Raw genomic sequence first — 26,581 nt, forward strand, 5'->3', positions numbered from 1 at the left:
GTACAACTTCAGGTTAGAAGAGTTGCAACTGTTTATTGACTGGGGTGGATGCCACCCAATCTACTCAGAACGGAGGTTACAGACTCAGTGTTGCAGAAGTAAACAGGAAAAGAAATGGTCACATTGTACACATCAAAATAAAATTAGTCTCTATGCAGTACCATGCAAAAACAATCTGCCATGGTGCTTTACCAGCAGTACAGAGCACTGAACTGAGGCTTTGGAAATCTGGGGTCTGCTGCTGGTTCATCGGTGACTTCCAGCAAGATACTTTCTGGTCACACATGCCTCCTTTTCCTCGTCTTTCAAGTAGGCATGATACAATCCTCTGTAAAGCATCTTTGCAGTAGGCCAGTATTTTAGCAGATGCTTGGCAGATGCCACAGTTGTCACTGAGACAGCTGATCCAGGTGAAGCACAGGAGGGCTTGAGCCAGGATTTTGCCTTCTGTTCTCACTCCCCACATTGCTCTCAAGGAGTCTTTTCTCCCCATTGTTCCCACAGGAACAGCTTTCCCATCCACAGGTGTAGTCTTCCATGAGGTTATCTGCTTCACACAGAGTACTCCCTCTATTGAAACCGGTGTTTTCAACACACTAGGGTTAGCCAAGACACCTCATCAGCCCCAAGAGTGGAGTGGCAATGGAAAAGAGAAAAAAATCATTAGAAAAATGATGAGCATTGCAAGTAGTGGGATACACGCTCCTTTCACATGTGTCTGCAGAAGATAATATATGAGCAAAGTAGATCCTGTCACGCTAAAGTCGCATTACTGTTGTTGTGCAGTCTACGCAGAACTTTCACTCAATTTGTTTGTTTCTACATGAAGCTCCAGATATTGTTTTGCTCAGTTTAAAGTAAAAGGCCAGTATTTCAGCAGGAATAAATCAAGTTCTCCACTCAAGTCTGAAATAGTCTCTTGCAGTATTGCAGTATACCACTATGCTTAAGGTTTTCCCCACTGTCAGGGAATAGCCTCATCTTCCAAACGCAGTTACTGCCATCTCCTGCCAGAGACCTCGTTCCCACCAGCCTGCTGGAGCAGATCCCAGCTGACTACACCTGTCGTGGGAAGAAACTCTCCAAGCTGCAGCTCAGTACAGGAGCACTTGTCTCATCCACTGCCTCAGCTGGATCTGGAAAGAGATGTTTCCACATGCTGTCAGCACCAAATTTTTAATGCTGTTTCTTCATTTGGCCTTTGCTGGATGCTGGTGAGCTATCAGACATCAAACGCCCCAGGAATACCAAATTTCAGCACCACCCATTCCAGTAAAGGAATGGCCATTACACACGCAGCGCCAAGGGAAAGCTGGAGAATTCTGCCCTGAGACTGTTGTCTGCCACAATAAGCACTGTATCCTCCCCTTGCTCTGCTCCTCTTCCCAAATTAAATAGCAAAGAACTTGTTTTTCAAAGAAGAGAATTATTTTGCTTCCATCCTCCTCCTCCAAAAAATAAAGTCTTGAAGTCTTGTTCAAACAGGAACACAGATTGCATGAGCTGGTTCAAACACTAAGCCTTATTAAATGGACAGCTGAAACAGATGTTTATTTTCTAAATAACTCTAGATTTATTTATTACCCTAGTAAAAAAGTCTGGATTACAAGTGTCTGAACAGTATAAAAGTACAAAACAGGTTCCATAGATTTCTAATACATTAATACAAAGTGCATGACTACATACAGTTCATTTTGCATTACTACTGGGAATGGAAGAGGTGGGAGGGAGTAGGGGAAGCAGTTGGCGGTTGAAATCTAGCAATAAATAAATAAATACAGAAGAGATGATCCATTTCAGAGCACATCCTACCACCAATACTGCAGCCTTAGGTGTACAGAATTACTGATGCTGAAAACACAAACTCCAATAGAAGCAGGTGTCTGCAGAAATAGCTAGGACTCTTGCTTAAGCCCTTATGAGACATGACCAACCTAGTTAAGCAGTTATACAAGCAAGAATCCATTTATTTGGTTGCAGATGAAAGCAAGGTACTTAGCTTTGTCCTCCCTGCAGAATCTCAGAGTTTAGGAAAAACAAAGTAAAATCAATGAAAGCTGAAAGCTGTAAGGCTGTGATAAGTTAAAGCCTTCCTCTGATGTTCTCCCCAGAGGTTGGCCTATCCAAGAGAATGCAGAAAAATAAAAAAAAATAAAGCAGTTTTGAGGGTGGAGGCTCCTCTTAAAACCTGCATATCTTTCCCTAACTATATTTTCACTTGCTAACCATTCCCATTTCAGGAAGTGAGATTACATGGAAATCCAGTCCTAAGCCCTACCCACCAAAGTATTATGCTGATGACTCACAGAAAAAGGAAAGCTTGTAGCAGTCCATTGCAGAATATCCCAAGAGAATAATAACAAGAAAATCCCATCCCTCCCTCCCCCCCAACAAACAAACAAAAAAAAGCATAATTCCCAAGTTAAACAACTTAAACCTTCATAAAAGGAACATGAATCAACTGGGAGCTACAACTGCAGCACACTCTTCCAAGGAAGCTGCTTTCACCCTAAAGGCAAAGTGGAGTTTGAAGGAGCGTTGCAACGGTTTGCACAAAACTTTAACTGAGAATCTGGGTAGAAAATATTAGAAAATATTATCTTTTGATCACGTATGCAAACAGCTGCCTCTATTCAGCACAGCACCATTCCTAACAGAAGTCTTCATATTTGCATAAGTCCAGTATTCATAAAAGCCTCGATCTGCTGGTCACTTAACAACAACAAAGTGCTGCAGGGGAAAAGCTCCGAAACAGGCATTGTGAATCCAAGCCCCAGGCTGGAATCCAATTGTGTCCCTGAACCAGAGCCTGACTTTAGCTTAGCAAGGGGCTTGGTTCTGTGTCAGGTCTGAAACCAGCAAGAAGTCTGGTTTGTGGTCACATTTCAGCTGCGCTGAGCCTACAGAAAGCAGTTATTCGGTCTTGGCCATCACCTATACCTAACTTGGGCATCGGGTTGTTCTCTTGGTCCACCTCTAATTACCAGTCAGTTACTGCATGAAGTCGACTGTCTTGCTGCTAGGTTAAAACAAAAACAGCCTCCCATTTCACCGTGTTCGATTCTTAGGCAAATCTTCCTCCTGAGCTACGGAAGGGAGCACTCCTACCCCTTCCTGAAAGGATCTTGTGCTGGGAGGCTTTCTCAGATAACTGTCACTTACAGCAGAGATGTCTGCAGCTAACAGTCTGTGTCATGTAGGAGGGAGGAAATATTTGTCTCTGTTACAATGTCAGTAGTACAGGGTGAGATCTCCACACCTTTAAAAATATATATTTATATAACTAGAGAGGTGACTTATAACATCTCTATGCATTAGTTTATCTTATTGACTCATACATGTCTAAGAATGAAATATTTTCTTCGGAATTCAAGGGAGGTTACCAACCAACCTTAAACAAATGCCTTACAACCACTGCTTCTTTCAGTACAGAAAGATGAACTACATATACTTTAATATACAAAACCCCATCCTCAGGTTCATTTGTCAAGGGGGCGGGGGGGGGGGGAGGATTAGAGGGACAACCTTGCAGCAGCATTCAGCTTTGCTAAGTGTTCCATAGCATCTTAAATATTATGTACAGTCTTTCTGAAAGGATACAAACTGGCTTCAGAGTTTGCGGAATTGTAGCAGTAAAACCCAAAACAGTTCTAGGGAATAGTCTTTTGGCAGCATAGCAGGTGTCCAATGTGAACAATCACTTTTCTAGTATTTTTTCCAGAGAATAAGAGGGTCTGTATAACCTTCCCCAGCTCTCCGAAGAAGTCACCACTCCTCTTGGGTGGAGATTGCTGGTGATTGTGGTCCTTCTTGTTCTGGCTTCTCAGTGACAGACTTTTTATTGCTACAGCAAGGTTTGAAGAGATGAGTGTCTATGAGGACTTCCCCAAAACGCCCTTTGTAAATAATTCCACAGCAGACCTTTTGCCTGGAAGAAACAGAAAGGAGAGATGCAGATCATTTATATGTTTAGAACATAGAGAAGTTACAGAAATGCAAGAAAAAAAAATCAGTTTGGCTCAAGAAACTACTTTGAGCCTCCAGCATTGTTTGGCTACGATAGAAGGGACAAGGCTGCTCAGAAAGGAAAAAACAAGTCTGTGTCTAAATCCACAACACCACTTTGGGGAAGAAAACAAAAACAATAAACCATGCCTGGAACAAAACTAAGTCTCCCGCTTCACTTCCCAGAGAAATTTCAGACACACAGCTATCTGAACTAACCTTGACGAGAATGCACTTACAAACACTATTTGAGAGGAGGCAGCAAAGTCACAACAATTTCAATACAGCAATTAGCTAAACAAGGGATTAGCGTGTCACAACAAGCAATAAAAGATAAACCTGTCAGCTCCCAGAAACCCTTGTGGTTTTCCTCCCAATTTTCTAACTACCATCACAGGTCAGGATTTGCTAAGAGCACCTATGTATGTAATAACATCTCATCTACAGAGTTTTAAGACAAGATAACTAAAATCAGCAATTTTATCTGTTACTCCCAGAAACGGAAAAACATTTCTCCAGCAAGCTTATTAGTATTTAGGGAACTGGGGGGGAGATAGGAAAAAATGCCATGAACACACAGCATTCATTTCCAATAAAAGACACACATTCTGTAACACTCAGTGACTTCAACGATACCACTGAAACAAGGTCAGCAGCAGCACTCTGCAAGGAAGCAGACTCGAGCACTGAATGTGAAACAAATTGCTGTCTGCACAAAGTACACGTTCTGTTGCATTTTACCTTTTCCAGTACGTGAGATCTAGAAAGGAGAAAACTGGTGTTCTGCTGGACCCAGCACTCATCTCCATGTCAGAGCCCTCATCAGACTGGTTACTGTAGCAGGGTGACTGAGCTGGGGAGGCACTTGAAGTGGTGCTGTGGGCATCAGAGTCTGTAGCAAGGGGGAATAAATGCAACAATCAGAACATGCACTCAGAAACTTATCCCTTCCCTCACTTTTGAAAGTTAACATACAGATTGGGACCAGAGAGAAAGGCTTTTGTCATTGACACTTCTCCCACTTGCCCCTGCCCATTTCAAGATCCTTTCTTCCCCTTTCTGTTAAAGTTCTGCAAAGCTCTTCCCATTAGTGCAATGGATTAGGTAGTGTTAAGTTCTAGCTGGATCAAGACTATGAGCTATGGAGTTTTGGTATACAGATGCACACCTAAATAAAGGGCTACTACCCTAGCTTCCCTCCCGCCACCCACTCCCCTTGCACCTAGAGTGATGTAGTTAATTCTCATTGCATTGCATAAGGAGATACAAGATCTTTGGGCCTGGGCCTCTATTAAAGAGAACTCTTCCTTCAGGTCAGGTAGGATAATCAAAACAGAGAAGACCAATGCAGCAACAGTTAAGAAGGTGGAATGCTTGCTTTAGAGGAAAAAAGCTAAGTTACAGACATATTTAGAGCATTACTGGCAGATGGCTTTGTTAGGAAGCTAGGAATTCAGATCTATTTGAAGAGCCTAAGTGCTAGTGGAAAGAAATCACCAAGACTGGCAGAGGAAGGTGTGAGGAAACTGTACAGAGGAAACATGGCAAGAATTTATAGGTGGGAGGAAATGTAGGCTAAATAGAATGCCTAGGTTTAAAGCCTACATGGAAGAAAAAGACTGATAGTGGGTGGTATCAGCAGATCAGCCTCTCTTGGGGAGAGCTGAAGACAGCCAAAGTTTAATAGTGAGAGCAAAGTTTTTCCTGGAAATGCGGTGTATAGGCATGGGATGTAAGCTACACCTCCCAGCCGAGCTCCCTGCTTCCCACTGCCTCTAAGCTCCCCTTGCCACCCAACACAACCCAGCTCTGTCAGGCACCCACCCCACACACAAGCTCTCCCCCACTTCACTTCCCCCTCTCTCCAGGCACACAGAGATTGAGAGTTCATGGAAACAGAGAGCACCTAAATGTGAGAGCATAACTGAATCTAGAAAGCGACTCAGCTTGGCCAGTTCACAGGAAGCTATTTTAGGGGAGGCCTCAGCTTTATTATCCAAATCTGTTTGGATTTACTTACTGTGCCGCTTGAATTCCTTTTGCAGCTTGCTGATTTGATTGCTCTTTATCCTGCTTCCAGAGAGAGTTTTCATTTTCTTTGGTTTCAGTGTTGTTTTCAGACTGGGTCCAGCCCTAGCATCTACGACCTATAAGACAGAAAACACACACATAATACTTCTGCACCAGGCCCAGACGCTGAAGGTGATCAGAAACAGTTTAGTTAAACTGGGGCAATTTTGTGCACTGACACTCTCATGTTTCACTTGTATCTGGTTTCTAAGACATGCATCTATAGGATAAGAAGGCAAAAACAGTTTAAAGAGCACATTCAGTTCAACTTATTCCTTCTTCCTATTTTGGCAGATTCGGTTTAGTAGGCAATGGTTGTTTAAGCCAACAGAGATTCAGTTAAAAGAGCGACTGCCAGCTTTGCCCTGGATTTTTTTGTTTTTAAATCATAAATTTAACTTCTGAATAAAAAGCTAACGCTAGTAATAACCATAGCTCTGGCTGCCATTATCACCAAGGCTTCCTGAATAAATATTATAACATACACAAAGAATTCCGATCATCTTCTCAGCCCTAGGCCCAAACCAAATTAGATGTATCAAAACAGAATATATGAGTAGGAATAGCTGTGAGATATTAGTCTTTAATTATCTGACTAAACCACATTGATTTATGTGTTGCTTGAGCAAGTCACCTTGCTTGTTCAAACTATTAAAAGAAAAAAGAGAGACCAGTTTTGGACAGAGGCCAATTCTGAAACGTTTTGAGTGTCATAAGAGACTTCTGGACAAAGTTATGAGCTTGTGAAAACAAGGAATTACAAGGTAGGTTAGTCTGTGGCTCCATCCAGGGCTTACACAATTGCAATTTGCACATATGCTAACCAAAGACATACAAAAATCATGTAACAGGAAATACCCCAGTCAGGTTTTAGAGATGCTGAGGTTGGGCAGAGAGTGTGGGTGAAACAGCAATCCCCCAAACCTTGCCAGCGCCCCACTCCCCCACCTTCCCACCCCCAGGAAGGACTAAGGCAGAAGTCAAGTTAGCTTTGGAGTAGAGCAGAAATAGATAGTCAACTAACATGATTCCAGTTTTTTTTGGATCCTGCTGGCAATTTTTTCCACCTTTTCACCAAAAGCACACATGCATTGCAAATATCTCCTGAGCGGGCCTCGTGGAGCCTGGCAAAAAAAAAAAAAAAAAAAAAACAAAAACACAAACACAAAAGTTACTTGGTAACAGTTAACAATAAAGATAATCGTTTGATAACAGAGCAAAAAGCATAAGAAAGAGTTCTCAAGTTCTGTTTTTCAGGCATGACAGTTAATCTGGGGGCTCAACCTTTCCACCTGAAGACCAGGTCTCCCTTTCAGAAAACATACTTCCATATAGAAAGAAAATGCATTGTAATCTGCTTCCAGAGGGGTGCTAAAACCCAGCCCCATTAACTTCTATTTTTTTTGTTTTGTTTTAAACAACAGCTTCAGTGGTTGGATTGATTTGATTGGAGAGGGAGGGAGAATAATTATATTCCTTGAATGTACATTGGGGAACAGAACTCAGGTCTGACAAAAGCTTATTCAGCTCTTAGCTTTCTCACAGAGCTTTCAAGGATGAGTAACAAATACATCTAACACACTGCTGCATACGTGTAGGATAATGTTTCAGAAACAGTAGTCTCTGGAACAGCAATACTTGCTCTCTTCTAACAAGCTTTCTTCAGAAATCATCTCTACAGCTAACCTGCAGAAGAAATATAAAGGGGATACATGGCAAAGTTTTCCAGCCATTTAAATTAGAGGACTTTGAAGCATTTGTAGATGAATGGGGCAGGCTCAGATAAGCCCTTATTTGCTCAGTGTTAAGACTGCATTTTTACCTTGGCAAACATATTTCAGATAGCACAAGACCAAAAGTCCCGGTATATTGTAAGCTTCTTTATTGTGGTTTATAAAAAAAAAAATGCAATGGACCTTCACACAGTCTTTCCACTGCCAAGGACGGCAGCTAAGAAATATGACAACGAAAACTGTCAGCATCAGATTTATGAACAAAAACCCATGGTCAATACAAAGCACTATAAAACTGTGTGCAAAGCACTATAAAACTGTGTGAAAGAAGTGTTTCTAGAAAGAGGTTGTAGGGAAAAGAGAAAACAAGAAAGGAGCTGAAGACTCAAGGATGCAAAGGTTTACACACGTAAAGCTAAACACTGAAGACAGGAGCAGCAATCGTGATACACTTTTTTCTTTTTTTAAAATATGATGTACTTAAGTTCCACTTTGGCCTAAGATTTTGATGAGTTAATCCAACAAGACCGGAAGGAGAAAAGTAGAAAATGTCAACAACAGACATTCTTCCTGGGAGAAAAACTTCATGGAAAACTACCACATAAACAGCAGATTTTTTTTTTATTGCCCCACAAAAATTTCAAAATAAACAAAGTAAAAAAATAATTACAAGCTATCACAGAAGAATTTGCCTTGTTGACAATTCAGTGACACAGATTTAGACGAAACACCAATGTTTGAAAAAGTTAGAGAGATCACAGCAGCTCATATAAGAAATCACTGATATTTACAGTTTTGCTTATCAGTGCTTTCAAGCATCATTATGTGCAACTTCACCTAGCTGGAAAGTTGGTTAGTTGATGCTTACTTCTCATCAGAAGGAGTTTTCAATTAGGAGTTTTAATAACATATCAATAGGCACTATTTGAACAACAGCACCAATCCCTGAAACAAGGTACAAGTTTTGTCTAACATGCTCAAGTCTCCAGAATGAGTGAAAACCTCCACGGATCTGTGCTGCCTTCTGCCTTGTGCAGGGACTTAAGGAAGATGACTAGATCACTGCACATGCTGCAAGGGAGGAGGCATCAGCCAGACCTGTCACTGCTGTCATCTACTGCGCGTCAGAGACTGCTTGGAGACCAACACCCTGACTGGCTGCAGTGGTGACTAGAGGAAGAATCTTACCCAAAACAGTTCTGAAAATCCTTTTCGTAGCGTTTACTGTCAGTGAAACGGGAACTGGAAGATTTAGCTCTGCAAATACAGCAGCCCTCTATACTCCGATACATCTTCGGTTTATGAAAGCCAAACATCTTTTCCTCCCAGCTGTAGCCTGTGGAAACAAACAGGAACTGCTGTTACATATCAATTCTAGATACTGAGAGAAAAACCTGCACAATTCACCGGGCAAAACAACATTAGGCTGTAATTTGGGATGGGAAACCAACAGATTACGCGACTGCTCTCGTGCATTGCCTCAGAACAGCAGATGGACCTAAATACACTTTATTTCCTGAATGTGAACAACAGCTGGAATATCAAGCACTACCCAGCCAGGACTCACGACAAGGGCACCGACTACGCAATTCTCCTCCAAGGGCACCTCTACAACAGCACAACCCAGAGGCATGAATGCAGCCGGCGTGGCTCAGGGAAGCCGTACCCGTACCTGCGGCACAGCGGGCAGCAGGCTGAGCCGTGCCAACCTGCCCAGGCCCCTGGGTGCACAGCAGCGGCTGAACCCCGGGTGTCACAGCAATGGGGCTGTCATCACCTCCGCTGGAGCCCCCGCCTGCCTGCCAAGCCTTGCTGAAAGTGAGGAGGAGTTGCTTCAAACGAGCTGCAGCCATACCTCTAGGCTGTGGGGCAGACATACCTGAAAAGCCGCTCTGGAAGCGGCAGGGTGGAGTCCCACCTCGCCCGCAGCAGCTGTGTCTGGAGCTGGAGCATGGCACCCAGCAGTGCTTCTCCACAGCCAGGCACAGGCAAGCGGCCTGGCTGCCTCCCGGCTCCACATGCCCTCCATGAAGGGCACCCTGCTGCCAGGGTGAGGAGAGGCCTCCCTGCCACCATTGCTCCTCACTCCCTGCCACCATTGCTCCTCAGGCCCAGTTGCCCCGGGTGCAGACTCCCTTCAGGCCCAGTTTGAAGGCAGCACGGAGCTCCTAAAGTGTTTCAGGAAACAGAACTGAGTGGCACAGAGCTCCCAAAGCACTCTGACAAGCAAAACTGAGTGAAGCGGGTGCTTCAGACAGCCCACTGGTGACAGGAAGCTGAGAACTTCTGCTTTTAAACACTGGAAGATGGAGCCATGCAAATAGCACACAGCTTTCCCCCTTCCCCTAACAAAACAGTCAAGTCTCGTAGAAGCTAACAAAAATCCCAACCTCTCCCTATCACAGACATCAACTGAGCCACCTCTGCCATGCCCCAGTAAAACAAACTTGTCTTACTGGTGAATGCATGTGCACAAGGGTCCGCCCCCACATCTTCACCTGCAGAAAGGCAAGGGAGGGACAGAGATGGAGAAAATTAACCCAAAATCTCCAGTCTGCAGCACTCAGACTTGCCTCATTGTTACAGCAACACAAAAATCTGAAAAGCAGGGCCAGCTGACGTTGAAAACTCACTTTCACAGAACAACCATGCCTAGTGTTACGCTTACATTGCTGACAGAGGTTACGCATGGGGAAAGAGTTCCTCCGCATTTTTACAGGATCGCAGCACCAGTTAATAAACCACCCAGGCCTGGACACAGTCCTCTGCACGGAGGTGGAATTACTCCCAGCAACACCCCTGCCCCGCAGGAGAAAATCAGAACACGGTGGCACTGCAAGACAAACACCCGAGGTTCCCAGGCTCCAAAGAAAAACAAAATTCAATGTTTTATCTAGTACTACTGGTCAATAGTCTCACACAAAATCCACTACGACAAGGAACCCCGACTTAGCTGAAAGCGTACGTGTTTACATCTCATAACACAATACCGCTGGGTCCCACTGAGGTTGTCTCCTTGCAATTACTGCTGCACAAACACATATAAAGACAGGAGTCACTCCCAGACAACTTGTGCAAAGCGTGTTGAAGGCAAGGGGCTCACACGAGCTGAATGCTGAAGAGATCCTCCAGGCTTAAGAGACAGGTGGAAGAGGGGACAAGCCTTCCCTTTCCTTTTTGCCACAGATTTGAAGTACTTATACTCTTCTTCTTTGTGCCCATTCACAGCACAAGCTCACCTAGAGCCAGGTTCTCCCAAGGCTCACTTGCACCCATCTCCAGCAGCATCACCCCAAATGCTGCCAGGCTTCCTACTTGCTGCTGCCTCTATTAGCACAGCAGTGGCCTGGAGGCCAGGAGCAGCTGCAGTAAGCCAAAGAAGGTGTCAGGCTAGAGGCATGCTGAATGAGTTTGCTGAGGGAAGGTTAGACACTACTCTGCTTGGATGTTTTCAGGAGCACTTATTATGAATGCTCCGCTGAATCAGGTTCATATCCCCGGACTGTCAAGACAAATAAACAAAGGAGTGTCTAGGCGTACACCTAGAATATGCATTTTGTTTCTTAGCATCCAGAGTACCCCTTCAAAGGGGAGTGTATCTTGCGGATACTGTGTTTAACAAGCCTCTTGAGATCCAACAGTGTGCTCATCTGGGAGTTTCCAGCTACCAGCGATTTTAGATTGCTTGACTACCTTAGTCTGTGGTCTGCTGCTCTTCTTTAAAAACCCAAGGACTGACTGCGGGCATGATGTTCAGAGCTACAAAACTTAAGCAGCAAGAACACCTTGGCTGCTACAGGGCAAGACGTAAAATTGAGCTCAACAATTTGATTAAATTTTTAACCCAGTTTCTAGCAGAAACGTGGACACCAATGAGAGGATCTCTGTCACCAGCTGCTATTTATACCACAGCAGAGTAAGACGCGTATTTTACAATTAATGTTCTGGCAAAGACTGGCATCAGACACGCACACTCTGAAAATATTTTGTTTTGCATCGTTGCTGCCATTCTCACAGGAGCAGCCTTTCAACACGATCTTTCAATAGAAGGGAAACTAGTGCCATCTGTTTCCCACTTGATGAATGGTCAGCAACGGTATTACCATATATCATGCCTGAATGGGGAAAAGTTAGTAGCAAAACCACAAGTAAAACAGATTTCTCTGACAACTGCATCGAAGTGCAGTTATAAATGGAAGGCGTCCATCCAGTTGCACATTTAACCCTGAACAGTTGCCATTTGACCATTATACACTAAATATTCTGGAAAGTTTAATAACTAATGCAGACTGCATTTGAGTCTAGAGGTGCTGCTGAACTTAAAGCAGTCTCAGCTTCCATTCTAAACCATAATTGTGTCTAGTGCTCAAGCTGGCACTACTTTTCTATAGACTTCAGCATAGTTAGAAGTACATGTGACTGGGACATTTCAAAGGTTTCACCTGAAAGATTTGCAATTTAGATCTCAAATTAAAACTAGGGAGTTAGATCTGCCAGCTGCTGTAACACAGCATAGCTTGCCTACCACTGCAACGCCTGAATCTGAGCTGTGGAAGCTTAACCATGGAAAATTTGGGGCAGATAAAAAGCTGGTGGGTAGGAATGCAGCTCCACAGAAGTTAAAAGCATTGCACAAGATAGTCTTGCCAAATTTAAGCAAGTTATTTTAAATATATGAAGCCTTTTAAATCAACAGCTGCACAGAAGTTAAAGGGACCAATTACAAGCAAAAAAAAAAAAAAGAAAAACAAACCAAGTCCTAGCGAAGCATGTTTGTCATTCTGCAGAAATGGAGATTTATGTACATGTAGGGAGCACTATTCCCTTAAGTCAGGGAGAAAGGGCTCCTCTTCCCTGGTCTACCTGTAAAAGGAGAAGCTGCTGATGCCCCAAGTCCTGCTTTAAACAACTGCTTTAGCAACTTGAATGGAAACAACAAGTTCTCTCCATACTTCTGCCCTCTCACTTTTGGAAAAGTGGAGAACTCTGAGTCAAGCAGAGAACAGCAGAGTAGGTGAGGAAGAAAAAAACACACCCTGCTTAATGCATTTGTGAAAAGCTGCTACAAGGCAGCACGTATCATATGTGTGTGAGAATTGTTTCATGCTTTCGTTGCCTGTCAGGACTAGAAATCAGGACTCAAGTTTTCTTTGCAAAATTTAATTTGATGATCTAAATTAAAAGGTATTGCTTCAGATGCTCATTAAGTTTTCAAGTTAGGGAAGAACTTCTGAACTCTTCCGATTATTAAGAAGAGCCGAGCCACTTTCGTTTGCCTTTCCAGATTCCTTCTCTATTCTTTATGATTTGCCCAAGAAGAACGATAAATCTTGTAATAGAAAAGGAAGGAGTTCCTGGAGGGCAGGCACATCTCCCTTTGTAACACAATTATCAGGCCGGTCAGAAGGCACATGTTCACCTGCTTCTTGCGAAGCTGAAAGAGAAACATTCCCCCAGGTTACAGGAGAGCAAAGGGATGCCAATCCTGCTACTCAATGCCTCGCTCTCTTCCCATCTCCTCACTCTGGCCTGGATCTTTCTCTTTTTCCTGCAACCTTCCAGTGTACTGTCAGAAAAAAACACCTGCAATTAATTTCATTTCCCTCTTCCGTGTACATAACAGCCTTGGCACAGCCTCCCTGAAGTTGAACTACAGAAAACTAGCATCTAGTCTACATACAGCAACGCAGACAGTTCTGGTCAGGACAATTTCACAATGCTCATCGCTGTAGCATTTAATTAGAAACAAGAAACACAGCCAAAGTTTTTTATTATTATTTTAAATGGGAATAAATACCTTGAAATACAGAAAGACTGTAAGTGTTCTGGCTCTTACACTTGCAAGTTCACATACCCAGACACATGCACACAGTGCTTCTAGAGCTGTCTAGAGAGCCAGAAGTAGAGCTGCCTGTCTAGCTCATGAACTCCCAGGCCTGTCCCTCTGCTGAAAGAAACTGCAATCCCTCCACCAGAAATCACCTGTAGGACAGAGCACTGTACATCAGCAGAGGAGCTGTATCAGGGACTCAGTATAAACATACCTCCCCCTCAGTTTACATGGTCCAAAAAGAAACTTTGTAATAGAGTTAAAATTGGATCACAGAAACATATTTTAACATGCATAAAGAAAGACTGTTCCAAGGAAGGGGTCAAGCTGATAGAATTTGAAAGTGTAACTTCAATGATCAGACTTCTTTCAGTTGACACCTGTCCTTACAGCTCAGTGACTACCTTCCAGCAACCACAACTGTACAATTTCATGTACTGCACATTCCTCATGATCCCTTTCTCTTCTCCCAAAACAACTTTATTTGGAGGAAAGTTGTGTTTGGCCACTGCTACAGTCCAAGCACATCAGAATGAAATAGCATCCCAGGGAGGTTTTCGCTCGATGAGCTGAGTGAGAACAGTAAAAGGTCAAACTACATCTTCAGGAATCTTTCCTCTGCCAAAATAAGTAAGCTAACTGTTTTGCTAGTTGTCTGCAGCTACTGTTGTGCACTCAGTGCTGCAGTGAAATCTTCACATACCAGATGCAGCCAGCAGCAGCTACCAGACTATGCAGCAAAGTCAGAAGGGAAAGTTTCCTTCCCTTAAGACCAGACCACTTTCTGTCTGGGCCACAAGCTGTCCTGAGTGAAATCTACAGTTGTCAAGCTGCAAGGGAGCCTCCAGCTCTAATCATCTTCAGTGAGAAATAAGAACCTAACCCCTTCAGACAAAGGAGAAAAGCTAAAGGCTAAGCCACTTGGGCGTTCCTGCAAACTTCTATGCGGTTAGTGCTCCAGAAGGGATAGGCCAAAGCATGAAAACAGTAATCAGTAAGATTTGCATAGGGAAGAAAAGAAATCCCAAACCTGTCCCACCTGCAGACATTCCACCTTGAAAGAGGACTTCCCCTCTGAAACTCCTGTTGCATAACTAAAACCTCGCTCGGCCCAATCAGGAGCCCTGCAAGGAAAACCTGAGATGTTCTCAAGCAAGCTGCCGGGAGTTCAGTCTGTGATGCTTATCTGAGCACAGCCACTGCAGCTGGTACCATGCTGTCTGCAACCACCTGCTGCTGAAAAAGCATCATGGACACGTGAGATCACAAGACACCGAAAAGATATTTTATTATTTCATGTAGAGAGAGGTAGTAATGTACCTGATGGGGCTGCAATGGAAGCGGTAGTTATTTGGCAAAATAGCTGAAGTGACTTCACTAAGAAGGACTCGTTTCCATGTCTTTAAGTAACAGTAGTGGTCATTTCACTCGGACTTTGGACCGAGCACATGCTACAGAAATTCACGAGCCTGACTCACGAAATGGAGTCCCGCCCCTGCATTCTGCCTAACCACTCAGTCTCCAGGCCCGACTCCCTGGCTTCTTCTTTCTGCTAAGAAGCAAGTGCCACAAGAGGTGCAAGTCTGAAGCAGAAGTTGGCTGTGAAGCGGGACCGTGCACGTCCCTCATCCCACTGTGAAAGCGCTGGTACAAGCCACCAAGTGCTGAGAGCGAATGCAAAGCAGCCAGTTGGGTGACACAGAAAGAGCTGTTCAGCAGGGGCAAGGCAACAAACCAGCGCAGTTCTAACGCTGTTTGGTCATTTTTAAGCTAGCTGAATTTATCAGCTCTCAGCATTCCCTTCTCCCAAGCAGCCAGAGGTGTTTCCTTTCGAAAGGGAGGACTGAACGCATGCAGTTAGCTCCTCTCTGAGGATCCTCTGGCTGGGAGAGAAGCGAGGAGGAATTTCTCCTAGAGGCTCTGAACTCAATCCCACCTACCTCCGGTGTGTCTGCACGCCCCAGGACTCGCTCCTCACTGATTCACTGCCATGGGCTGCACATCTCTGCAAAGCTGCAACTCACTCGAGTGCCAAAGCAGCCGCGTCCGCTGGTGTCAGCGGGAAGACAGCCAGCCCAGCACCTGCCCCTGCGCTATGGGGTTCTTGTAATCTTATTTTTTTTCTCCTCTACGAAAACCGAACTGCACAGCAAGCCCGGCCACGTGCAGGCGGGGGAGACGGGGGTTTCCACAGCACGTGCCCGGCTGCCGGAGCAGTCCCACCTTGGGAAGGAAGCACATGGCAGCGGAGGGGTTTTGCCGGGGAAGCACCACGCTACTACTTCGCCTGCTCAAGCGTGCACGGAGCCGTCTCGGTGACTGTCAGCAGACAGAAAGCTCCTCAGGGCTGGCTGCGGACACTTCTCCCCCACAGCAAGCACATGGGGACGGCGACAGGAGCCCGGTGGCAGCATCCTGAGCTGGAGCCGCGCTCCAGCGGCAGCAGGGCGCAGCTCCAAAAACTTGGTGGCAATTATAATAATTAGCGAAGCGATTCGGGTCCCGAGGACTGGCAGCGAGCGGGGAGGAGCAGCAAGCCCCGGCGGGGCCCGGCTGCCTGCGGGGCGGCCGCTGCCGCCGGTGGGAGCCGCTTGGGAGGGCCGGGGGCGGCAGGATCGGCCCTCGCTCGCCGGGACCGAGCCGCCGGCAGGTCCGGCAGGTCCCTTGCAGCCCTTTGGGTGCAGGGGGAAGGGAGCCGAGGCCGGCCCCGAGGAGCCGCGTCCCGGCAGCTTCCCGCCCGGCACCGCGTGGCGCGGGGGCAGCGCCGCGCCCCGGCCCGTTAGGGCCGGGAACAAAGAGCCCCCACCCCGCCACCCCCACAGCCACCCCCCGGCGGGGCGTCGGGCCGCACGGAGTTAGCCAAAATTATTTTAAAACCCAACCAAACAGCCCGCCCTGCCGCTCGCCGCTCGGCACCGCGTGGCGCAAAGTTTGGGCTCCCCCCGCGCATCGCCCCGGGGCGGTGCGGGGCCGCGGCACACGCCAGCCCTTTGTTCCCCCCCACCCCAAAGCCAGGCTCGCCGCCGTGCCCTACAAGGGCTCCCTGCCGAGCCCCGGCTCCCCGCTGCCGGCCACCCCGGGGCCGGCCGCCGCTTCCCCCCGCCGCCGCCGCCATGGCCGGGCAGGCCCCGGCCCCACGTGCAGCAGCGGCTGCCCGGACCCCTGCGGCTTCGCATCGCCCCCCAGGATCCCTGCCCGGGCGCTACAGGTGTGCGCTGCGGGGCCGCACCTGCGCCAGCCGCCGCGCTCCGGGCTGGGGAAAGGGGCACGGCTCGGGCAGGGCGCCCGCAGCCCCTCCACGCGGTCCCGCTGCGGGGCTGAGCGAGGGGGAAGGAGCCGCGGGTCCCCCCGGCCGGGGCTGCGGAGGGGCGGCCCCGGAGCGGCTCCTCCGCAACTCGGGGGGCGAGGGGAGGCAGCGCAGGGCAGGGCGCACGGCAGCCACGCGTGTCACGCCGCCCCGGGGAGACCAGGCAGTGGCAGCAGCGCCAAGCAGCAATGGGAACGCGCACGGGGAAGGGGCGAGCCCCCAGCCCCAAGCCGCTGCACTTTCTGCTCCGCACTGAGCAGAGAGAGAGGAAAGAAGGGGAGAAGAAGGGAAAAAGAAGGGGAGGAGAAGGCACTCACCGCTCCAAGCGTGCTGGCGGAGGGGCAGCGTGCTGCGCTGCGCTGTGTTGTGCTGTGCCTTGCCTTGCCGTGCGGTGCTGCCTGCTCTGCCCTGCCCTGCCTCCCGCCCCGCCTGCCAGCCCGGGCGGCCGCGCTCGCCCCCGCGCCCCCTCCCCTCCTTTCCCGCGCCCGCCCCTCCCATCCCCGTCCCGCCCTTCCCTCCCCGCCCCGCCCCTCCCCTCCCGCCGCTCTGCGCACGCGCCGTTCCCACGGCCCCATTCTCCTCAATCGAGCCCTGCACGCGCCGCGCGCCCCATTGTCCTTTTAAGGCAGAAAGGCCGCGCGGGAAGCCTACGGAGGAGGGGGGGGCTGGGGGGAGGCGGTGCCCATTGTGACGCCAGCGGTGACCTCACGCGCGAGGGGCCGGCCCGCACCTGCCTCCCGCCGCGGGGGCGGGGCCTCCCCGGCCGCTTTCCCGCCGGCGCGCCGGGAGCCGGGGCAGGGGCGCGGGGGCTGGAGCCGGGGTCCCTTTAGGGCAGCGCAGGGCAGGAGCGGGGTCCCTGCTTGGCGTGCTGTGCTTCTGCGTGCTTTCAAACCATCCCCCTCCGCCTGCTTCGTTACCTGTGCTCCCCTCCAGACGCAGCCAAACCCGAGCTTTCATTCAGCCTGCGGGGCACAAGCGTGGCTGGTGCTGAACGGGCTCCCAGAGTACGCAGATAGCGTTCCTACTGGTTTTAACTAGCCGAGGGAACTCTACCAGCTCTTTCAGCAACTTTCCTTTGCGTGTAAGGTGTCTGCTTTTATCTGCCTTTCTTTTTTTGAGTTGAGGGAGTGATTCTCTCAGACTTTTACAGCGTTTTCCCATTTTGTTTCCCTTCTCTACGCTTCCGGAGACCCCTCTGTGACATTCCTTCCAGCCCAGTGCCGCCTAGTACAGCATTTAAATCTCCACATGGGAACGAGATGGCGTTTTCAAGGAGCAACGTGCTGCATCTGAACCAAACCGATCCCGTGGTCCCCACGGATGGCTACGTGCCTTTACCCTGCTGGCCCCCAGGAGGCTTTAATTGCCTCCAAGCCAGGGTCAGGGAGCCTGGTCAGGTATTTATTTGCCAGCTTTATGCTGGCACAGACCCCACAGCACAGTGCAACTCACAGGCTTGTAACTCGCAATAACAAGAACAGCTGATGCTGTAACCCGTGGAGGATTTCGGTTTCCAAACAGCAGCCTGCCCTGGCCTGTGAACAGCTTGGCCATCCCTGCCCTCTCAAAGGAAAACCATTTCTAGCCGCTGAAGTCCAAAGAGCGATACGTAAAGAAGAGCATGGTCCAAAACTTTCATTTCTGGAACGTCTCCGGTTTCCTTGAAGCCTTCACTGATGACATTGCGGGGGCTACCCTATAACTTGGCAGTGATTTGAGATCTCAGTTTTGGCTGGCAGCCATCTACCAGTAAATAAAAGGCACTTCTATAGCTAATGAGCTTTCTCCAGGGTTCCTCTAGCCCCTGTCCCTCCAGCCAGCCACTTGCGCTCCCCACAGCATCAGCGGGACGCTTTGTCTGACTGCACCACATAGAGAGCTGGGGATCAAAAATAGCCCCACACTGGAGCCAGCCTTAGGAGTTTAATTTAAGGGAAGTGCAGCCACCTGAAACAGTGCATGCTTCTGTTTCTTAAGGGTGCCAGCACTACAGGTAAAGCCTCATTTGGCAAGGCTCTTAGCGGTGCTGCTGTTGTAAAAAATAAAGCACCTTGGTAAAAGAGGAATATGGGATCATAGAGATCACAGGTGACCTGGAATATGAGCTTTAGACAGAGGAGTTGCTCTCATCCAGGAGAACTCTTAGAAATATTTACCTTTAAGGACGCACGTGGTCTTTAGAAAACTAATGGGACTGTGGCTGTACTCCAGTTAAGCTTGTACCTTTCCTGGACGGGGTCTTAATTATTTCAGCTGGGAAGGTGAAATATGTCAGTGATGTAATAAAAAAGCTAACCACAAGGGCTTTTTATATAGAAAACATACATATATTATGAGTGCTGAGACACAGGCACTAATGCAGAGGAAAAGTAGGACATTAGTCAGCTGAGACATCTGATCCCATTGTGTTATTTTTCAGTATTAATGAATAAACAAACACAAATAGGCTGCTTGTTGGTAGGTGAAGAACAGCTGTCAAAACCAAACCCAGGCAGCTGCTCCTGCTTTGAGATTTCACTACAAAACACTTTTTACAACTTAAGTCATTTGAAAACTTGCTTCATTGGCTAAATGCCTGGCCAAGGGATTTAAAAAAAATACCAGAAGTTCTTTCAGGGGGGAAAAAAAAAAAAAGTGTTGATTGACATACAATTCTAATTAAGATTTTGCCACAGAGTAAAATTTAAGAGGGAGCTATCATCCACAGATCAGCACCCACTTGCACTGGTTGTCCATGTGAGTAACAGCAAATGAACTTTCTGAAAGCATAAATGCTCACAGGACTGATAGTTTAAAGCAAATGCATTAATAAAGAAATATGGTCCCTCTCTATGCCCCGGTTGAGGCCAAATGACAGATGGCTCCAAATGAACAGTGACAGCAAAGTTTGATGATGACAAAAGTAGGTGACACGATGTTCCCAGCACCAGGGTGAAGTGCCCAGTGGATCACCAGTGCTGCATGGATCAGTAAGACCAGCACCCCGAACTGGTTCTCGCCTAGGAACAAGGCAGAGCACTTATATCCCAGCCTAAGGAAGGAAGCCGTCAGGGTTTAACAGAGAATAATAACCTCTCCGATGAGTTTTTAATTGACATTTCAAATTCCTTCAGAGGAACATAATTCTCTTAAATTCTTAAGGATTGCTCAAATTCTATAGCAAAATAAAAAAGATCCTTTTCTATTACTGTTTAAAAACCTTTCGTGCAGCTTCACAAGAGCCCCTCATTTCTTTGCAGTGCTTTCTTTCATCCCTGCTAAAGCCAATAAGACCATTCTATGAGGATTTATCATAAGGCGATTTGAAGATGCCATTAAGCAGATCAGCCCTGTCCGCCTGCCAGGCTGTTTCCTGTCAAGAAAGTTATGCCCCCTTATTCTGTCATTTGAGGCACTTCTGAAAACGGAGACTAACATTTGGAAACCCAGCAGAGCTCTTTGCTCTGAATTGAGAGGCCTGTCTTTCCCAGCAGCATGGGGAGAAGTTCCAGATTTCACGTGGACAACTTTGGAGTAAGCTTTAGGGGCAAGAAAGTTGTGAACTGCTTTGGAGAGTAATGTGTAGGCCTGGTCTCAAGTGGGATCACTTAGGGGACAGAATTTGGGATTTTCTTACAGGTGTAGATGCTCCAAACTCTTACCCTGATCTCTGCTAAATAACCACAAGCAACCTGAGGCTGTATCTTTCCAGGTAAAAGTCTTCACCCACCACCAAGGGTCTCTGTGGAGCCTTCCTAGCCTACAGGTCTGTTCCCAGTGACCCTGCTTTTGGACTACAGTACCAGCAGACAGAACAAAGGTCCATAAAATTATTTTTCAAGAGAAGAACCACCACTATCACCACCACCAACAAAAAACCTGTTTCCGGATCAAGGAGGAGCTAGCTGAAGAATGAGATCAACATAGCACAGAGATAGTCAGGGAAGCAAAAAGGCATGTCGAGGATGTGGCAGAGTTTGGCTGCAGGGAGCCACAGAACTGTAGGGAAAACATTTCTCTGTGGGCAGAGTTTTTAACCAGCCAAAGCAAGGCAGAGGATAGTGATACAAACCTCACCAAGCTCAGCTACTGTTGACTAGTCTCATGAGGAGCTAGCACCTCGCTGGCCTTATTGCCAAGCTGCCAAAGATAATAGAGTGCTTACAAGTCACCTGGAGAGGAGGAAGAACTGTGGGCAGCCTGGGCTAACCAGGGAAAGGAGGAGGGCGGGAGGAGATGGTCCCTGAAGGAAATCTGCAGAAGCCGAAGCCCTGATCATGAGCTTTGAACAAGCAGCCAAGAACCAAGTGGAAATCTACCACTGAAATCTGGAAGGAGGAGCTGGAGGCAAAAATTTTCGTAAGGGTAAAAGGGAATGGAGCTGGCTAACAAAGCCACCACATTACACAGATAACTTCAGATAGCTTAATTGGATTGAATCAGCTAATTGGTCTGCAACAAATCAACCAAATTTGACATTTAACATCCTCTAAAAGCCAAGCCAAGGGCAGACAGAGAAAAAGGACAGGCGGGGAGAAAGCAGCATCAAAGGAGGAGGCAGTGAGAAGAATGTAAGAGCCACCCCCCTCTGCAGGACAGAGGCGTGCCACTGAGAAAATGAAAAGATAAGGAAAGGTGAAAGACTTTCCAAGAGAAAGCCTTCACTCACAAACCCATGTAGAGAAGGGAAGGGCAGAAGAAGGATGGGCAAATTTGATGTTGTTCACAGAAATGTCCAAAAGTTGGGTGCCATAATGGGTGTTTGTGGTCAGGGGTTAGAGAGATGAAAGACTTAAATAAACAAACCCAGACACGCATCTAACCTTAGCGACTTCCCACAAGGCTGACTCTCTGCTCATATTGCAAATTACAGCATGCCAAGAAGCCCAGGGACCCAGATGTTGCCTCCAGGGCACATCAGAGCTTGTACGCAGCATGAACTGTGTGCTCCGTAGGCATGGGGTGATCTGACAGACATCTCAGGGCCAGTGGGAAAATTCCTCTGTCTTCACTGATCCTGTGGTGCAGAGACCAGCAAGGAAGCTAGCACCAGTACTGCATGGGCATGGGAGAGAAGGGATGCAATGGGGTACTGACCCTGTGAAGGCAGAGGTGGTGTTCTGCAGCTTATCTACCTCTCTGTGGAAGATGTATGAGGCCTCCCATCTGAGCTGCGCTCTTTCTCACATGGACTGGGTGACTGGGGTTGTTTGGGAAGGGCTAAGGCTGATGACGTGCCATGGGAAGGGACAATCCCATGGGACTGAGCTCGTTTGGTCAGGTTGGGGTCCCAGCCAAGCTGCAGTGCGGGATGTGGGGGGCACCTGGGCTCACAGGGAAGGCTGGTGAGCGCCCATAGGGTTACTGGAGTGGTGGCACCCCAACTACATCCCTGCCCCTTTCACGAGCCCCCAGGGGCTCCTGGAGAAGCTGAACGAGAGCAACCTGCAGGAGGTGCCCCGGGATGGCATCGCCCTTCAGGCACGGACACATTTCAAAAAACAGCTAAACAAAGGGATTGCTATTTACAGCATGGCCAGTCAGAGACACTCCAAAAACTGGCCTTTCTAAGGCCAGCTAGCAGTGTGGTTTGTGAGGTGTTATTTTCAGCATGCTGTCAAAACAAATCTCTGTCCATGGCTGACCTAAGTGACTCTTCTTGTCAGGACAACTGCCCTTAGCAGTGACTGAACCAGTCCTAATGCAAGGCTTCAAAACCAAGAGCAATGGTTACTGGTTGGTTTGCACTGCCTGTGGGATGGAGGTGGGATGGCTGGCTATGAGTGACATCTTAAACCGGTCCTTGTTTGCTCTGGGAATGCCAAAGCCACGTATTTAGAGTCAGAGTTGAGCAGCTATTGGGAAACCATGGACATCTGATTCAATCCATGTAATCAAAACAGAAGTTTGAGAAAGGGTTAAGACCCTCCTGTGTAGGCCGATTACTAGGCTTCAGACCCCTTCCTCCATGGCATCCAGCACCAGCCATGGTCCCAGACAGCCCCAGGATTTCAGCTCTGACCAGCCTGGTGTTTCCTCTGCTCCTGGATCCTCAAATTATTTCCAGAGAGGCCCAAGACACTTAGGCACGGAGCCCTCAGGTGCAGGGCTATGTGGGTGCCCGGCATGTAGAGGCGTGCGGCGAGGCTCAGGCCTTTCCCCCTTGTGTGTGTGGAGAAGTGCGCACATGCTTCTTGCTTGAATGTTTGGGCCAAGTTTAACCCCCTATAAAACACATCCTGCTGTAAATCAGAATAAGTAGCCATTCATAGGAGGCCTGCAAAACAGGAGGGGGTTTGTGTGTGCCATTCTTGAAGGCAGCAGCAGCCCTTTAAAGCCTCTTTTATAAGCTGTGGCAAAGGGGCTCCCAGCGTGCTCCTTACCCTGAGTCAGCACGTAGATGCTGGCTGGGGCACTGGAAACAACATTTGGAGGGTGTGCTGGCAGGCTTTTAGGGGGGACAAACACCAACTGCTAAACTCTAGAGGCCAGATGAAATCAGTGGCACCTTTCTATCTGTCCCCAAACAGACCAGGATGCTGGGTGTGACCTGGCACAGCGTGACAGAGACTCAGCGTCTTGGGGACAGACTCTGAAATAGCTCAGTGCCACAGTCCGCTTTCCTTCAACGCCTCTGCGTAGGTCCCTCTGTCCTTAACAGGGTCCTGTACAGCTCTGGTAAATGCCATGCTGCTTTGTGACCTCTGTGCCATGACAGTCCCCTCCCAATCCCGTGCCCCCAGGCTCTCTCTGCCCTTTCCCTTACAGCTGTGGCACTCCCGTGATGGTTTTACGCCCACCCCACCTCGGGGCTCAGCAATGCCTCCACAGCCTTTTGCCTGAGATGTTCTGACGTGTCCTCGTGCTGGCTGGCCTCTGCTCTGCAGCAGCACACCTCCCCGCGAGGCTTATATAATCCACCACTGTCACCACTTCCCACTGCAAGTATTCGTAATGCTTTAAAACACACAGAGAAAGGCACAGGCTCCCCTCCAACAGGTACATGCACTCAGGCAAGCCCCAGTGTAAGTGAGCCTTTTACAGAGCAACCATTATGATAGTAGGAGTTATTCATTTTCCATTTAATAGGTGGTTGGCCTGAAGTGGTGGGGTAAAAGCTGTTGGGTTGCAAACATTTATAAACCTCTTGAAGAAACATGACACATTCCCTTCACTGGCAGTTCTGTTGGCCTTAAGGGCACCTAAAACTCACCTATATGCTGTGTGTGGTCCTAAGAAAGCAGGTGGTTCACTCTACATGAAAGAAATAGAAATACCCAACTTCTCTGAGATCAGTAAATAACCTCCTGCAAAACTGCTGCTATTCTCTCAGTGATAATGCCCATGGAAATACCAATCAAAGAAAACTAGAAATAGTACTCAAAGCTACTCAGTTGCACAGTATACACACTACAAAACGATCTTACAACAAAATGCTTACCTTCTAAAGCATTCTTCAAGCAAGTTACAGCATCCACTCCACACAGTGGTTTAAAGAGCTATAGGAATGTAGCATCTAAAGCAGAATGGAGAATCTGCTGTCCCAGGGAAGTGAACTGCATCACTGTGTCCAGCAACAACACCTGGTGTCCTATCACTGAGCTGTAGCTGGCACAGAGACCACCTCTTGCTCTAAGGCTGTGAGGTGTCTCAGCATGGCCACACGTTGGCTAAAGCCAACAGGGTTTGAAGCCTTTGAAGATGGAAGAAAGCTGTACCTGTGCAGGTGGGTTCTGCTGCAGAGCAAGCTCAGCATGCTCGTTATTCTCTGCTAAGGAGCTGGGGATTACTCTGACTTGCTGAAAAACACCTGGTCTAGATTGTATCAGGTGTAGCTTAGTAAGAAGGGCATAAAACTTGCCAGCTCTAACACCCCACATTGTTCATCAACACAGGATGCTCAGGTTGTAACAGAAAGCTAAAGTGATAGGAAAGAGCATAACCAGCTGACAACTATTACGTGGTATTGCTTCTGGTCTCCACGGCTTGTAGCTCCATGAGCAGCTTGCTCTGCAGGAATTCATGTCTGCAGCACAAATTCTGAGCACTGGATGTGGCTGGATTCAGTTCAAAAAACATCTTGGACCAAAGTTTTTCATTAAACACAGTGTTGTCTTCCAGCATTAAAACAAGACAGAAGCTGTGATTCTTGATTTGTTGAAGGAGTACAATAATATCTTTGGCCCCAGTCTGCTTGTAAGATGGCAAAGGTTACAAGCCGTTATATTTGTGCCTGTGTTTCTGATACTTTGGAATAAGTAACTTAAACAGGGGGCATGCGATGTGATGAACTCCTAGATGACTCAATGAAAATAAATTTTAAAGCATGGTTTCTCACCTTTAACTTTCCCAAACCCTTTATGAATGATCTGCTTCCAAAAGCTTGCCAACCATGGCAGTACATAGGCTCAATACTTATCTGCCCACACAAATTCTGCAAGACTGTTCGAAAAAGAGAGCAGAAATTGCATCTTAAATAAGCAGGTAGGCTTAATGCTCGTCAACACCAGAGAGGCTGGTGCTAGCTGTCTGTTGGAGAATTCAGGGCTTTGGGCGGATAAATGCTTCCTATTCAAAATGAATGACACAAAGTCGAGTTCACCCCCGAGAACAACAACGGAAGCCTGAACGGAAAAGCCCACACCTGGAGGGCTGCCAGTCCTCTCTCGCCTCCCACCTGGTAGCAGGTGTTAGAGCAGCACCTCCCTCCCTGGCAGCAGACGCAATGACTATTTAAAAGAGAAAGTCTTTGCGGGAGCTTTCTGTACTGAGGAGTTTTGGCACTGGGCTTCCAGCAGAGAACAAATCTGGGCTATGCTATCCATTGCCTCACAACAGACCTTGTGCTGTGGCGGGCAGAATGAAAGCAAGGAGCTAAAGGGGCCAGGAGACTCCCTGCACTGGGGACTCCTCATCTTCCTATGCCCTTGGGTCAGCTCAGGTGTGAAATCATGCAGGCTCTGGTGCAGGCTTAGTTATTTCAAATATAGAGTGGCATCTGTGGGGGGCAGAATAACCTTTCTGGCTCAGCCTGCACGTCTCTTTGCTGCGGGCTGAGCTCATGGTTGCTCTCAGGGTGAGCTACACACCTGGACTCCCCAACAGCCAAAGCACACAAGATTCCTGCTTAGTCACCCAGCACCTAGGCAAGCTTTCAAATCCACTTTTATCTTTGCATTTCAAAGGCTTCGCTCACTGCAGCACCGCAGATCCATCAGGAAAGAAACGAAAAGGCAGTCATCCCCACCGACTCCACAGCCACCTCCATCGGCCTGCTCGAGCACCCCACCTCGAAGCGAGATGGCAGGCCCTGCTATGGGATGGGAAGGGTTTTACTTCAGCTCGACAGGGCACTTGGCTGGCAGCCTCCTCAGCGCTGCGTGCCTGAGCAGGTCGGTGCAGGTCCTGGCGGCCTCCCGCTCCTCCTCCCCGCAGGCAGGGGCAATGCTCGCAGTTTGGAGCCTGTGACCCCCTGAAGGGGTTACGGCTCTGCTTTCCCCCGTTATCCACAAATCCCCGTGTCAGCAGCCCGCTAAAATCTCCACAGGTCCGTCGGCTGCCTCAGGGCACTAGCTGGGGTGGGTTGGTGGAGCACGCCAGGCCTGCGACGTGGCAGGCGAGGAAGAGGAGGGGAATTCTTCATGCTCCAGTTGCCGT

The 26,581-nt window shown here is 48.0% G+C and overlaps 1 protein-coding gene across 2 annotated transcripts; it reads right to left on the reverse strand.

Annotated features, from left to right (window-relative positions):
- Positions 1–1,549: 1,549 nt before the first annotated feature.
- On the reverse strand, positions 1,550–24,602 carry SINHCAF (SIN3-HDAC complex associated factor). Of its 2 annotated transcripts, none has more exons than XM_084505667.1 (6): positions 24,366–24,602; positions 8,997–9,144; positions 7,100–7,199; positions 6,026–6,152; positions 4,747–4,897; positions 1,550–3,928 (listed from the first exon to the last, which is right to left on the reverse strand). In XM_084505667.1, exons 2-6 carry the CDS (start codon positions 9,122–9,124, stop codon positions 3,766–3,768), a joined length of 669 nt encoding a protein of 222 aa, XP_084361793.1. In that variant the 5' UTR covers positions 9,125–9,144; positions 24,366–24,602; the 3' UTR covers positions 1,550–3,765. The 2 variants fall into 2 exon arrangements, with proteins under 2 accessions (XP_084361793.1, XP_084361792.1); XM_084505666.1 differs by lacking the exon at positions 24,366–24,602 and adding an exon at positions 17,263–17,381.
- Positions 24,603–26,581: the final 1,979 nt, after the last annotated feature.

This window comes from Aythya ferina (assembly GCF_964211825.1).
Source record: "Aythya ferina genome assembly, chromosome: 1".
Classification (NCBI taxonomy): domain Eukaryota; kingdom Metazoa; phylum Chordata; class Aves; order Anseriformes; family Anatidae; genus Aythya; species Aythya ferina.

What these genes read in the sequence shown, in the direction of transcription:
- SINHCAF (XM_084505667.1), bottom strand. Translation starts at nt 9,124, where the DNA reads ATGTTTGGCTTTCATAAACCGAAGATGTATCGGAGTATAGAGGGCTGC. An exon ending in CCAAAAAAAACTGGAATCAT is followed by an intron (nt 6,153 to 7,099) that starts GTTAGTTGACTA and finishes TCTGTCTTATAG; the next exon opens with GTCGTAGATGCTAGGGCTGG. An exon ending in AAAGGAATTCAAGCGGCACA is followed by an intron (nt 4,898 to 6,025) that starts GTAAGTAAATCC and finishes CCCTTGCTACAG; the next exon opens with ACTCTGATGCCCACAGCACC.